This window comes from Doryrhamphus excisus, chromosome 2 (assembly GCF_030265055.1).
Source record: "Doryrhamphus excisus isolate RoL2022-K1 chromosome 2, RoL_Dexc_1.0, whole genome shotgun sequence".
Taxonomy (NCBI): domain Eukaryota; kingdom Metazoa; phylum Chordata; class Actinopteri; order Syngnathiformes; family Syngnathidae; genus Doryrhamphus; species Doryrhamphus excisus.
In genome coordinates, this window is record NC_080467.1 from 9379933 (window position 1) to 9395888 (window position 15956).

General features: G+C 43.1%; 2 protein-coding genes across 2 annotated transcripts in view; one reads left to right on the top strand and one right to left on the bottom strand.

Annotated features, from left to right (window-relative positions):
- Positions 1-600: 600 nt before the first annotated feature.
- On the bottom strand, positions 601-5686 carry LOC131103719 (glutamine synthetase-like). The gene is made up of 8 exons (XM_058050209.1): positions 5580-5686; positions 4538-4612; positions 4094-4266; positions 3806-3967; positions 3578-3724; positions 2485-2612; positions 1506-1705; positions 601-1054 (listed from the first exon to the last, which is right to left on the bottom strand). The coding sequence occupies exons 3-8, from the start codon at positions 4245-4247 to the stop codon at positions 745-747; spliced, it is 1101 nt and encodes a 366-aa protein (XP_057906192.1). The 5' UTR covers positions 4248-4266; positions 4538-4612; positions 5580-5686; the 3' UTR covers positions 601-744.
- A 131-nt stretch (positions 5687-5817) lies between these two features.
- LOC131103521 (collagen alpha-1(XXVII) chain A-like) overlaps positions 5818-15956 on the top strand; it is a 72178-nt gene continuing 62039 nt past the window's right edge. The window contains exon 1 of the mRNA XM_058049858.1: positions 5818-5908. The gene's annotated coding sequence lies outside the window, so the exon portion shown is untranslated. The remainder of the gene's footprint in view (positions 5909-15956) is intronic.

Sequence of the window (15956 nt, forward strand, 5' to 3'; positions counted from 1 at the left end):
AACAGTTTTGTTGTGTTTTCATGTCTTTAGGTCTTTTACATGCATTTGAATAATTTCTGTAGTTTGTTTATCTGGGACATCTAACGGTTGATTATTCTCATTGTATTTTACAGTAACAGTATTCATGTTGACACTGCCCGTTTAAATAAACATTTGTGTGATTTATTCATTCATTCATTCATTCATTCATTTTCTACTGCTTTTTACACACCCTGGACTGGTGGCCAGACAATCACAGGGCACATATAGACAAACAACCATTCACACTCACATTCATACCTATGGACAATTTGGAGTGGCCAATTAACCTAGCATGTTTTTGGAATGTGGGAGGAAACCGGAGTACCCGGAGAAAACCCACGCATGCAAACTCCACACAGAGATGGCCGAGGGTGGAATTGAACCCTGGTCTCCTAGCTGTGAGGTCTGCGCGCTAACCACTCGACTGCCGTGCCGCCCTTGTGTGATTTATATTCTTTGTAAATTTTCTGTAATTTAACAGGGAAATTGTTAGTGTAATTTTACAGTAGTAAGTTGTGAATTGAGAACTGAAAAATCCCAGTATATTACTGTAATGTTTATAGTCTCTACAACACAGTACTGTAATATTTTTACAGTAATATACCGTTGTTGGCGATCACAATAGCACACCGTAAAATAATAGTTTGAAGCTGCACTGTAAATAATTGCTGTACAAGTGTTGTTTTAAATATTGCCAGAAGGAAGAAAGACACTAGGCTATGTCTAACTGCCCTTGACTTGCTCCACATCATCCAGCAGGCAGGTGCTTGCTATGGCTTTGGTCACAAGGTACGGATCGCAGTTCGCTGCAGGGCGGCGGTCCTCAAAGTAGCCCTTCTTCTCTTGGCCAACCTGGCGAGGAATCCGGATGCTGGCGGCTCGGTTGGCGACTCCGGCGGAGAATTCGTTGATACTGGAGGTCTCGTGATGACCCGTGAGACGCCTCACGTTGTCCTGACCTCCGTGTGGGTCGTACACCTTGATGTGCTCCATGTGTTTTTTGCTAAGTTTGTCAATGGCCTGCTCGATGTATCTGTCATCAGAAGGAAGAAGCAAGTCACGGAAAATTGCTTGCTCTGCAAAACTGAACACTTTACAATAACATTCATTCATTCATTTTCTACCGCTTTTTCCTCACGAGGGTCGCGGGGGGTGCTGGAGCCTATCCCAGCTGTCTTCGGGCGTGAGGCGGGGTACACCCTGGACTGGTCGCCAGCCAATCACAGGGCACATATATACAAACAACCATTCACACTCACATTCATACCTATGGACAATTTGGAGTCGCCAATTAACCTAGCATGTTTTTGGAATGTGGGAGGAAACCGGAGTACCCGGAGAAAACCCACGCATGCACGGGGAGGACATGCAAACTCCACACAGAGATGGCCGAGGGTGGAATTGAACCCTGGTCTCCTAGCTGTGACCACTAGACCGCCGTGCCGCCTCTTTACAATAACAATTCCAGAGAATTGTTTACTCACTGCAGACCTCCTTCTTCCCTCATGTGCTCGGTGCTGACGTTGGTGTGTGCACCGGAACCGCTCCAATTTCCCTTCATCGGTTTGGGGTCTAGTGTTGCAATGACCCCAAAATCTTCACACACACGGTGCAACAGGAAGCGGGCAACCCACAGTTCATCTCCCATCTCAATGCCCTCGCAGGGACCCACTTGGAACTCCCACTGAATAGAACAGAATGAAGAAACAATGTAAAACAGTACCAGCCTTTTTGCACTAATAATATTCATTCATTCATTTTCTACCGCTTTTTCCTCACGAGGGTCGCGGGGGGTGCTGGAGCCTATCCCAGCTGTCTTCGGGCGAGAGGCGACATATACAGCCACATATAGACAAACAACCATTCACACTCACATTCATACCTATGGACAATTTGGAGTGGCCAATTAACCTAGCATGTTTTTGGAATGTGGGAGGAAACCGGAGTACCCGGAGAAAACCCACGCATGCACGGGGAGAACATGCAAACTCCACACAGAGATGTCCGAGGGGGGAATTGAACCCTGGTCTCCTAGCTGTGAGGTCTGTGCGCTAACCACTAGACCCCCGTGCCGCCCCACTAATAATATTATTATTTAAAATACATTATTTTAAAGGGAATGTGGGAATAAAGTCAAAATATTATGGGGATAAAGCCAAAATGTAATATAAATCTATTTTTTAACCAATGGGTTTGTAAGAAATATGTGTAAGAAATATGTCAAAACTTTATAAACACCAGCAGGTTTTGATACCTGAGCACCTCGTATTTTCGCACTTCAGCATTCAAGTACTTTAACGCCTAACCACTTAAGCCCTGAAGCACTTTATGCCTTCACCTTTTGTCAAGATTACTGATTGGTTTGTTTCTTCATTCATGTCCGTTGCTAGTCTTACTGCCATGCACCGTCCCTGTCTTTCTGTAATACATACGTCTACAAATCGAATGTTTCTCCACTCTTACTTGGGATGGCATCACTTCTGCATTGGTTCCAAAGATTTTGATCCCTGCGTAGAGACACGCCTTGTAGTGACACTCCACAATGTCCCGTCCAATCGCTTTGCCCGTCCCCACCGAGCAGTAGTAGGGACCTAAAAGAAGTGAGGAAGAAGGTTTTTCAATATCTTCATCGAGGGGGGGATGGACGGATTGAAGGATGAACAGATTGATGAATGGATAGATTGATGGATGGGTGGATGGTTTGATGGATAGACAGATAGATGAATGGATATATTGATGGATAGATGGATGGACAGATGCATTCATTGTTGGATGGAGGGATAGCTGACGGATGGATTGATGGATGAATGGATGGTTTCATAGACCGATGAATAGACAGATCGACAGATGAATGAATGAGAGATTGATTGATCGATGGATGGATGTACTGATACATTGATGGACGAATGCGTAGAAAGCTGAATTGATGGTTTGATGGCTTGATGGAGAGACGGATAAATGGATGAATGGATAGCTGGACAGAAGCATGGATTGCTGGATGGATGAACAGATTGATGAATGGATAGATTGATGGATGGTTTGATGGATAGACAGATAGATGAATGGATATATATTGATGGATAGATGGATGGACAGATGCATTCATTGTTGGATAGAGGGATAGCTGACGGATGGATTGATGGATGAATGGATGGTTTCATAGACAGATGAATAGACGGATCGACAGATGAATGAATGAGAGATTGATTGATCGATGGATGGATGTACTGATACATTGATGGATGGATGCGTCGAAAGCTGAATTGATGGTTTGATGGCTGGATGGCTTGACGGAGAGACGGATAAATGGATGAATGGATAGATGGACAGAAGCATGGATTGCTGGATGGATGAATAGCTAGATAGTTGGATTGATGATTGATAGATGGATTGGTGGATTGATGAATATGTGAATGGTGTGATGGAGAGATTTGCAGGTAAGCATACTTTTCTTCATCTGGATTTGGTCATGTGAGATCTTTTCAGCCTTTTATTAAATCGGTGGAACAGAAGACTAAGCAAGGCAATATGGTTCAGCATATCGTAATATACGGACCTTGGGGTGCTGGGAATCCTTTCTGAGGCCAACCATACGGATGTCCATCTGTTCCTAAGAGCGTGTATTCCTGCTCTATGCCAAACCATATCCTGTGTTCTTTGACCTGATCCATCACTTTCTTGCAGCTCATCCGATGGTTTGTTTCTAAACAAATCAGACACACTTACACGGCTTCTCTCCAGAATTTGCCAGAATACACCACCTCTAAAAAAGGGCCAAAGGTACCTGCAGGGAGGCGATTGTATCGAAGAACTTCGCAGAGAACCAGTTTGTTGGGGTCACAGGTAAATGGATCTCGGAACATACGCACTGGGATGAGGTACATGTCGCTGTTGGAGCCTTCCGACTGGTACGTGCTTGACCCATCAAAGTTCCATTCAGGAATATCTGAAGAGATCATATTTTTCCTTTTAGCACAACATATTCAGATGTCCTCTCCATGGGAAAACAAAAGTTGTACTTCCAGTATCCTCAGTTTTAACAATACTGAAAAACCTAAACACAAATATTCACCTTCTACACTTTGTGGTTCGGTATCAAAGGTCCGGGTTTTGTTGCGAAGTCCCTCTCCAGTGCCGTCGATCCAGATATAAGTCACCTGACATTTGTCTCCCTGAGACAGGCTCATATAGTGCTCCCGTGCAGCCTTGATAAATGCCATATTCATCTCGGATGGATTGGCGGTCCTATGGATAACACATTCATTTGGAATAGTGGGAATTGTCTCATAGTACATTCAATACAGTCAGTGAAATGTTTTAGTAAGTTTTGAGTTTTCCAGCATTGCATTTGTGAAGACAGCAATTTTATCCGGAGGGTAAATTGTCAAACTAATTGGTCAAATTAGTTTTCAATGGTACATAATAGCATTTCAGTTTGGATTGCACATGAAAATCTGTTCTGTTAAAAAAAAATGCAACATTTATATAGGGATTACAATGTCAATCACACACTTACTGTACGTTGTCTGAAGTGGCTCGAACGGTCTCGTAAAGCGTCTGCAGACAGCACGGTGTCAGTACGGGGCAAAACCTGTTTGTGGTATTTAAGTGGAATGCAAATGATGGGGATGTCTCAGACTGAAATGTAATTCCAGTTATGTTTTCTTATGGTGGGTATGACATCACATGCAAACTGATCATGCATGCGTGTTTCATTTGACGCTGCATGGAAACGAATACTACATACACGAAGTCGCTGACAAGCATGGGAATTTTCACTTAATAAACAAGTCAAACAAATCATTGGGTACACTGCACACGGACCACCGAGGCGAGGTGAAGCTCCCATGAGAAATCCTACTTAATAATGCCACCTGCTATCCACCGACTTGTTAAGCTGAGTCAAAAGTTTGCAGCTCAGTGACCACAATTACATGACCGCTTTCCATATTAGCCTTATGATGGAAACTGCAGAAAGCGCATGAAGACGTTTACACTTAAGGTGCACAATTCAACATGTTCAAAAAAAGTAGGCCTATTTAAATTCCACAAATCCAGATAGTCTGTGTTGAACCTGTTCCCATATTACCATGTTTTAATTGGGAAAGAAAATAATAATAATAATCTGTCTCGGTAATGTTTGTGGGTAGTTGTTGTGTATGTGTTTCATTTGTAATGTTTGGTAGGTAGCCGACGGTAGCTTCACGAAGGAACTGTTGTGTTTTTATATTCAATGTTATTCTTAAGTTTCCTTCTTGACTGTGAAAAGACTTCTGATGTGATCCCTTCAATAGGTTAAAGAAGGTAAAGGCTTCTGGCATACATCTGCAAAGTAACAAACCTGTTGTGGAAACAAACAATGTTACTCAACAGGATGACCTGAAAATTAATGTTCCATTCCACACACGCCCTTTCTACCATTGCGGTTGTTGATATGCACCACCTGTTTCTATACAATAAAAATAAATATCAATCTTGAGCAATGAGCAGAACTCAAAGATGTAAATGTTTTATCTCTGCGCTGTTGAGGGTGACTGTAGTGTATTTGTGAAGGATACTTCAAGGACTTGTGTGCAGAGGATTAAATTAGATCAAATGCAGTGTTATATTGGGTTTTTTTTCATCTTCCACCAGGGTGGAGTTATGACTGTGCCTTCCAATCCAGTTTGTCCCGTTTGATGCTTCAAGTTCTGCTCCAGACGAGAATCAACGTCACTTCCTCTTGATGTCATGACGTCAACCCCGCGCCTTACTCTCCAGGCATGACTAATCAAGTTAGGCTAAATCAAACAATGATGTATACATTAGCATGGAAGAGTTTCTTGTTATGCTTCCGGGACTTCTTGCGGTGGCTAATTGAATGTAGCGCTCTAATAGAGTCACACAGGTACAGTCAGACGTCTATTTAAACTTTTATTGCCAACCTTAAGGTCAATAGGAGTGCTTAATACCAACACATAACACGGTTTAGCTCGCACACTTATCGAATCCTCGCTCTCTCTCTCCTGCAACAACACTTCCTCCTAAGAGCAAGGTGCATTCACTAACATCAGAAATTTGAAGAGCAACATTACGACACCCAAAGGTCATGACAGTAATATATCCGTCTTTCGGTGTCTTCTATTTGTGTTTTTGTTAATTTAGTGATTTTTTAATGCTTGAAAATACTGCATTTAGGCTAAAACTACGGACAATTTTGCTTCAACGTGCATATTTTTGACTAATAGGACACATTCACCTGCTAAACGGCACGAATTATGTTTGAAAAACCGCGGTAGAGTAATGTGGGGAGGGATGACTCTATATTGTATATTCCAGTGGATGAGTTCAAAATTGAAATATAGCATATAAGTGCATGTGAGTGTTTTAAGAGTGGTAATAACAGTCATTATAAAACCGGGTCCCACCATAAAATCGCCCCCCCCCCCCCCCCCCCCCCGACACAACACATCTCATTACAGTTCCGCCAGTCATAGACGCTAAACACACAAAGAATGTTTATATCAAACCCATAGTGACGTGTGCGGTTGCGGTTGATAGCAAAAGGCAAGGATGGGGGACCTACAATTGTATCTTAGCGCCACAGCAAATTACTGTATATCGCCACAGCTTAGTGTAAAATACTATACTGTATGTTTTCCTCTTTACACTCCATTTAAAGCTCTGGTGAGGTTACCAATTACAGAGGTTATTTTCCATGTTTCCATTTACATGTTAAATATATTCTACAACATCCATGATAGAGTGCAGCTCAAGCTTAGTTCTTATTTCAGATCTCAGACTTTCCTTGAAGATCACATGTTGTCTTACATGCTTTCTAATGAGGTTTCTAACTTTTTTTGTGTGAATACTTCCTTCTTTGCATGCATGCAACGTTACAACGCATGCAATGTGGCCATTTCAAGGCAAAGTTTGATGTTGCATTCAAAGAAAGAACCTTCACTCGTCTCATTTTAGCTTCTTTTCTTCTTCTGTGTCTTTTGTGGTTTGGGTCAAACTTGTTGTATTTTTGTGGGGGTGGGGTTGTCACAGCTGTTGAAAATGTGGCTTTTAGGCTCTCATTTGAAGCATTTTGTCTTTTAATTAGGATGGAAAGACAAAGCATGAAGCTTTATGGATGCCGCAGAACATGTGTGTCAACAAGCTGCAGCAGAGTCGCTCACAAAGACGACAAAGATGCGTAATGGATGAAAAACAAGACAAACTCCTGTAATGTTCAGAGAAAAAAAAATCTCCAATCGTACCTCATTTTTAGGATGAATTTGTTCCAAAAGGTCCAACAAAATTGAAGCAATTTTTTTCTCAGATGTGTAGCTACACATGATAACCCACACAGAAAGCTTTCTAGATCTTCCAGAATCTGCACCTATTCCAGTTGTATGTCCTTGGATTTCCCAAAACGGTCTGTTTTAATTTATTCCACCCACGGCCCCCCTCCAGGCATATACCCACACCCAGCTTGTAAACTGTGATGTCACAGTGAGCCGGTGTTAGAAACCCCGCCCTGAAACCTAGCGTTCAGAGCCATCCCAAACTACTTTCAAGGCTCACTTCTAAATGTCCAAACGTCATTATCTGAAACTTTGCAATAGTTTAACACGGGAATACAACATTCTAACTACATTTATAGCTGGATAAAGCCTATTAGGTCGCCTTTTAAAACATCACATTGAGTTTTAACGATGGTTGCAGTTTGACCCTGGACCAGATGGTTTCTGTTTCAATCCATTCCCTACAGGAATGTTATGAATTCCCGACAGACTTTGCAGATGAACATACAACATGTATGGAGAGGACATGTATGGCACGTGAGGCAGTAGTGCAGCATTTGGTACTGGTACTTTTTATCCAACACGCTTGAATAAGCTCTTTCAGTGGAGAAAGAAACGGCGGCCTTTCCAAAGTATATGTTTCAGGACGTGCTGAATACGTTGGCCTCTGTGTGCTCCTATTCACGAGCGTGTGCGTGTCAACACTCGGGTCGCTCGCTTCCGACCTCCATCAAGATACTCTTATGTAAGTCGTCTTGATCTGGACGTTTTTCACCAGTCGTGTGCTACCTGGGGATCCATTTCTGGAGGAACATGAGTATATTGATTCCATCCATCCATCCATTTTCCTCCGCTTATCCGGGTCTGGGTCGCGGGGGCAGCAGTCTTAGTAGGGAAGCCCAGACTTCCCGGTCCCCGGCCACCTCCTCCAGCTCCACCGGGAGGACACCCAGGCCAGCTGTGAGACATAATCCCTCCAGCGTGTCCTGGGTCTGCCCCGGGGGCCTTTTCCCGGCTGGGCATGCCCGAAACACCTCACCAGGGAGGCGTCCGGGAGGCATCCGGACTAGATGCCCGAGCCACCTCAACTGACTCCTCTCGATGTAAAGGAGAAGTGGCTCAGTATATTGATTCATAGTTGTTATTTTAGCAATAATTTCATACATGAACGAATACATGAAATGGCTGCACGCGTTCAAGTGGTTAGCACGCAGGCTTCACAGCTAGGAGACCAGATTCCACCCTCGGGTATCTCTGTGTGGAGTTTGCATGTTCTCCCCGTGCATGCGTGGGTTTTCTCCGGGTACTCCGGTTTCCTCCCACATTCCAAAAACATGCTTGGTTAATTGGCGACTTCAAATTGTCCATAGGTATGAATGTGAGTGTGAATGGTTGTTTGTCTATATGTGCCCTGTGATTGGCTGGCGACCAGTCCAAGGTGTACCCCGCCTCTCGCCCGAAGACAGCTGGGATAGGCTCCAGTGACGCTCGTGAAGATAAGCGGTAGAAAATGAATGAATGAATTAAATGAACTAATACATGAAATAATAAATAGGTCGAATAGAGAACCAAATGAGGTCAATTGGAAAATTATATCTAATCACACAATATTAATATCATTGTGTATGGAATTCATTCATTCATTTATTCATTCATTTTCTACCGCTTTTCCTCACGAGGGTCGCGGGGGTGCTGGAGCCTATCCCAGCAGTCTTTGGGCGAGAGGCGGGGTACACCCTGGACTGGTGGCCAGCCAATCACAGGGCACATATAGACAAACAACCATTCACACTCACATTCATACCTATGGACAATTTGGAGTCGCCAATTAACCTAGCATGTTTTTGGAATGTGGGAGGAAACCGGAGTACCCGGAGAAAACTCACGCATGCACGGGGAGAACATGCAAACTCCACACAGAGATGGCCGAGGGTGGAATTGAACCCTGGTCTCCTAGCTGTGAGGTCTGCGCGCTAACCACTAGACCGCCGTGCCGCCCTGTGTATGGAATTTTTAATATTAATTATTTTACTATTTTTATGATGGTTTTGAGGTTAATTGGAAGATGGTGCATATAGAGTTAGCATGTGGAGACATGATGCTGTTGTTGCCATTTGGTCACGTGACCAGTGGCTCAGTAGCCATATTTTATCCTCCCATTCACAAAAAACACACCTAGTTTATGTCGTCCGTCACTAATGATGTGATGACAGGAGCGGCGTGCACAGAAGGGGCTTTGGGTGCGGCGGGCGCTCGCTGAACAGATGACAAAGTCAACATGGCGGCTTTAGGCAGAGGAAGGAGTTAAAAGGCCACGCTTTCATCTGCGCTTAAATGACGCCTTTTGATGGACGCGGTGGTGAAACGGGTCTCAGTGATGCCTCAGTGAGCTGCCTTCATGAGGCCCGGGCCCGGACCGACACAGCGCTGCTGTTCTGACGGCGGGCAAACACGGCAAATTCTCAAAAGTCCATCTGTCTCTTTTGGAGTTGTTTGGATTTGTGCAGGAAGTGGAGTTAGCGCATGAAGGTGTGACGCCTACTATGATATTAATGAGCTTTGGAGAAAGGCTTCATTGAAGACGGGGCTCAGGGAAAAGCCTCATGGGGTTTTAGTCCAGCACGCATCCCACCTCACGGACTGGACTCTCGTTGTCGAACCTGCACACTCATCTTCTGTGTCGGTGTGACCACAAAGCAAACGTCCCGCAGCTTCATTTTGATCGGCGCTCTGATAAAAAAGCCATAACATGTTAAAGGACGTCCGTTGAGTAGGGCTACGGACTCCTAGACTCCTGCTTTAGACAAGCCTGTCATTAAGCTTCCTTTTACTGGGACCAGTGTGGCGGTCTGAACCAGAACGAGTCCTTGCGGGGAGACGTCAGGTTGTTGGCACCGAAAATACACAGCTGGGGATTACTGGGAAACATATATAAAGCTAATTATTGTATATGCTAAGAGAAAAATATAGATGCCCCGATGAGAGCTACTAATTTTCCTCGACTATTCTCTGTGTTTTCGAGGAACTGCTTTGTTGGTTCGCATGGAAAAACAAACCACTTTAAAGCGCTTCTGCACGGGCCTCTGCTTAATGATGTTTTTCTTTGACTATCCCCTTTTCCCCCTAATATTTTGTGTCTGATTGCCAGGTTATTCCAATCCAGACTCTCTTAGCTTGCAGTGACAGTGTATATCCACTAGAGGGAGCACCCGTGCTCACTGGCAACATGGAGCCTTTTCCCCATTGCAGTGCACTTGACAAACTCCTCTTCTTTGTGCATTTAAAGCCACGGTGTCGCAATCCAGCGCCCACAGTTGCCACACTTGCTCCCAGGGCCTTCATTTACCTGGAAGTGTGTGTGTTGGGGGGGGGGGGGGGGGGGTGGAAAATAAGGGTTCTATGCTAAGAAAAAAAAATGAGGAGGGCGGGAAAGCAGTGGTTGAAGTAGCCAGGACCAAATGAGTTTAAATGAGAGTGTTGTAAGGAGGGGAGGGGGTTAGAATCCTGGAAAATAGCTGGTTTAGACAAGAAGCACCGTGCCCACCCCCGCCCCCTTGTATTTACCACTTGTAGATCGACTTAGCATGAATTTAGCTTTTGTGATGTAATATTCTGTTAACCGTGCGGCTCAGTGTGTTTGGCGAGCTCCCGTGTGCTGGGATGATGGCGCCAAAATGGACGAATAGGTCTGTACCGGGCCTCCCATCCCCTCCCAGAAATAACAGACGCGCATAGAGACTGGATTCAATGCAAAAGTACACTCAAAAAATAAATGTTTAGCCTCAACAAAAAAAAATCAACACAATAATTTCCATTAGTCTTTCTTAGTTTTGACAACTTAATTTGAAATTGCTTTGAACCAACACACAATATTGCATTGCACAAATTAGCTTTTCCTCTTCACTCAAAGCTCATTTTAAGTAATGCTTACTGAATAATTGTAATAATTAAAAGGGACAAGTTTTTAAGTTTGTAACTCAAAGAAATATGTTAAGTCAACTGACTTAATCATTTTATTCAAATTAGTTTAATTTGTTGTCTACTTAATTAGCATAACAATGCACACAGCTTTTTAAGTAGCAATAACTTATATATATATATATATATATATATATATATATATATATATATATATATATATATATATATATATATATATATGTGTGTGTGTGTGTGTGTATTATGTTACCAAGCTAATTTTATTATTATTATTTTAAGTCATGGCAACTTGAATTTTGTTTTAAGCTTACCAACAATACAATTTGAGTGTATATGAAATGAAGTTCATGTAATAGCCAACATTATGATTTGAACATAACTTAAAAAATAAAGTTAGCAACTTAGAAAGTTTATCTAAATCAATTAATTACATTTTTTACATTGCATTTATGTATTAAATCAAGTGGTGTCAACAGATACTCTGAATTACTTTTTAGAGTGTAGAAGTGCTCCAGTCTGGCACAAACTCCCTCGTTTATGGTAGATAATTTCCGTGATATAGGATTCATTGTTAATAAATTGAGTATTTTTGTAGTTGGAGCACAGAAAACCGGTTTAGGACTTTCTAAATTAACATTTACAACAGTAGGGGGAGCGCGGGAGCAAAAATAAGTTACATAATAGTATTCATTTCAGTCCCAAGACGTGAAAACGAGCTGATTTCCCAGAAAAGTTAGTCGTAATGAGGAAAAAGTGAGACAATCATAGCGTAAGACGTCGACAAAACCTCAGACGGTCTTATTTGGGTTCCACCTGGTCGTCATGGAAATCTTATCAGGTGTCTTGACTGTATGATGTCATCATGTTATGGAACTACTTCGATTTTTGCATCTGTTTTAATTCTATTCAATGATTGCTTCCACATTCTGACACTTACCGAGTCATAAAAAATTCTATAAAGTTTTACTGTTACGAGGCCGTTATGCTGATTTAATTTGATGACAGCAGTAGCAGACGGCAAAGAGTCAAGTTGTGTCATAACACTTTGCAGCTGGGCTAAAATAACTGCAGACATGATCTATTTGGATAAAGGCTTTTATTTGCTTGACGACTTGAAACACCCCCAAAGCAACGTGGCTGACGCATTTCAATAAACACATCGACAAATGAGTCGATACTTTATAATGAATCCTTTTGTGAAACCCTCGAGAAGCACCTACCCCGAGAAACTTGAATGACAGGCGTTTTTCTCTGCTATTCCTGCTCTTTTTGACATCATGGAAGCCTTCCTATCGCTCGCCAGAGGAAATGAAATGTTTGTTATGCTCTTATGGTGCTTGGCTTCCTTTGGTATCGCAGGAGAGCTTGGAGGCAAAGATGGAGTCTTAACTGAGGAAGTGAAAGATGCAATGCAAGTTTTAGGACAGTCCAGCGGTACAGTAATGTGTATAAAAGTAGTAGATACACTGCTGCAAGTGTCTTGTGTTACAGTCCAGACGTGGAAGTTATGTTACTGCTGGGGACAGAGAGCCCGTCAAAAGGAAAAATGTCCAATTTCCTGGAGTGGGATGTCGCTACTATCATCAGCATCTGAAAGTCATTCCCATGCAGGCACAGCGAGCAGGATACTTTTGCTGTACTACTTGGTAGTAGTTCAATATGTGCTTGGACACACATGTTAAAATATGACTGAAAATAAAAAATGAAAATAATGACTTATGGGTGGATCCTGGTTGTTAAGCTTCTGTCGGAGAAAAGTGTAATCCCTTCCCTGGTATATGGAATATTATTTGGCTTTATTTGACGTTTTTTTGCTATGCAAATTTGGAGCGGCCAGATCAGAGCAGGAGGGGATAGAAAAGAAGAACAAAGAAAGGGGGACAAAAAAAAAGAGGCAACAGAAACAAACAGGACTACATCAGAAAATATCTATGATGGTTCGTATGGGGAAGTCTCATCTTATCTCAGGAGTATTATCTTTCTTTTGGCTATGGTGATATAGCCATTCATTCATTCATTTTCTACCGCTTCTTCCTCACGAGGGTCGCTGTCTTCGGGCGTGATGCGGGGTACACCCTGGACTGGTCGCCAGCCAATCACAGTGCACATATAGACAAACAACCATTCACACTCACGTTCATACCTATGGACAATTTGGAGTCGCCAATTAACCTAGCATGTTTTTGGAATGTGGGAGGAAACCGGAGTACCCGGAGAAAACACACGCATGCACGGGGAGAACATGCAAACTCCACACAGAGATGGCCGAGGGTGGAATTGAACCCTGGTCTCCTAGCTGTGAGGTCTGCGCGCTAACCACTAGACCGCCGTGCCACCCCGTGATATAGCCATAGAACACAATATTCTGTGTGTCGTGAAAGATCAGTCAAAACAGTCGAAAATAGTCAGTACTGAAAATATCTGGGATTGAATGAGTTAAGGCTGCGCGACGGATGAGTGGTTAGGGCGCAGGCCACACAGTTTAGGCAAAAAAAAAAAATCAAATCAGCTCAAATGTGCATTTTTTTTTTTTTTTTTTTTTTACAAATAATCGGCGGCTGCACGGCGGTCGAGTGGTTAGCGCCCAGACCTCACAGCTCGGAGACCTGAGTTCAATTCCACCCTCGGGCATCTCTTTTGCATGTTCTCCCCGTGCATGCGTGGGTTTTCTCCGGGTACTCCGGTTTCCTCCCACATTCCAAAAACATGCTAGGTTAATTGGCGACTCCAAATTGTCCATAGGTATGAATGTGAGTGTGAATGGTTGTTTGTCTATATGTGCCCTGTGATTGGCTGGCGACCAGTCCAGGGTGTACCCCGCCTCTCGCACAAAGACAGCCGGGATAGGCTCCAGCACCCCCCGCAACCCTCGTGAGGAAAAGCGGTAGAAAATGAATGAATGAATGAATGAATAATCGGCCATATTTGACCACAAAACTGATCTTGAGGGTGTCCAAACCCCCAAACAAGGCAAGCCACAGTATTTCCTTGATGAATGACAGGCTGAGTCGTTTGTAATGTGCTCAAGAAGTGACTGAAGTGCAGCACTATTTCCTCCAATCTGGAAGTACAACTTTCCTCAGCAACTATCTTAAAGATAAATACAAAGACCTCCTCATGAAGGGCAAGGGGGGGGGGAGTGTCTGGATGGTGATTGGTGGAATCCGGGATAGTAGTAGTGTGTGTGTAGGAAGGTGGGAGTGAGGGCAGAGAGGGGAGTATGTGAGACATCCGAATGAAAGACCATCTGTTCGGAGGGATGTGGGGGTCTGAGGGAGTCACACTTCCTGACCACTTCTGAATTATGTCAGAATGATGGCGGCACAGGAGCGAGCCCATCACCGCTTCCCCAAGAGGGCGGATCATCTTGTGCCAACATCCTGCTGCTATTGTCATAAATCGGCATTTTGTTCACTTGGGTGCTCCAATAACATGCAAGGATTCATGTTTCTTCAAGATCTCGGCCTTCCTCTCTTTCCGCTTTTTTTTGGGGGGGGGGTATGACTTGCGTCCACGGGGGGAGTGGCGACAGCATCATAATGACCAAGCCAAATATTTGTCTAGTCTATATTCTGAGAGCATAATGAAGTCCTTTTAGAGAAGGCATGGCTGGAATCTGGTCACTGATGTGAAGCCAGAGGGCGCCGCTTCTGCGCCGCCACTGATGTTTCAATCATTCCACTCACTGGTGGACCATTTCCAAGTCAATAAGAGTAAAAAAAAAAAGTAAGGGAAATGAAGGGCATGTTAAAAGTATGATTTCACACCGCCGCACGCTGAATTAGACATTGGTTTACGGTGGGAGGAGCCTCCGGGGGGGTGGAATTTCACAGAGCGCAGAACACACAGAAACAGCAAGCTGAGCACACACCCTTTGCTATGTGTCCACACACTACATCTCCTGTGCTGACACTCGTACAGGTGTGCGCTAACTTCCGTGTGTGTTTCGGCCTTTTAGATGCTGCCAGCTTGCTCGTTTGTCAATGCTCTTCCTTGCAAGCCAAATATGTGTCTGCAGCACCGCTGTTACATACTCTAGTGGAGATTACAATTCCTCTGCAAATGGTATCACATCAAAGCATATCATAGCAATCCCCACTTTGGTTTGGCCTTTTTTTCTTTCACTTTCTGTCCCAAGTACAAATTTTTTATTTTATGATTTTAAAAAATCAAATGAAAGACGGCCTACATCCGAACATTACAAAAGAAGGGCTTACAGCCACACAGACAAAGATGAAAAAGTTTAGCATAACATAGAAAATATAATAAAAACGACTACTCCAGGGTGTACCCCGCCTCTCGCCCGAAGACAGCTGGGATAGGCTCCAGCATACCCGCGACCCTAGTGAGGATAAGCAGCATAGGAAATTCATTTTATTCATTTTCGAAATTTTCCCCAAGTTATTTTTTTAAATTATGCTATTAAAATGACATTATTTTTCCTCATAATTGTATGATTTTATTGTAAAATTTTGACTCTTTATTGTTTTTTTTTTCATTTCTGCAGTTATTTAAATTTCCAACCATTTCAACTTTCCTCTTGCAAATTTTCTTCTTCTAATTATGACTTTTTTCCATAACTCTAACACTCATAACTCTAAATAATGTGCATGTTTTACATGTGTTACAAAAGGACATGTTTTGAGAAGACATGATGACCAAAACCAAGGCGCCATCATGCAACAAATCATAGCAATCCCCACTTTGGTTTGGCCTTTTTTCTTT

Coding starts and splice junctions, on each gene's coding strand:
- LOC131103719 (XM_058050209.1), bottom strand. CDS start 4,247: ATGAATATGGCATTTATCAAGGCTGCACGGGAGCACTATATGAGCCTG. Junction 3,725..3,805: donor ATACAATCGCCTCCCTGCAG/GTACCTTTGGCC, acceptor TGATTTGTTTAG/AAACAAACCATCGGATGAGC. Junction 1,706..2,484: donor CAGAAGTGATGCCATCCCAA/GTAAGAGTGGAG, acceptor TGTTCTATTCAG/TGGGAGTTCCAAGTGGGTCC.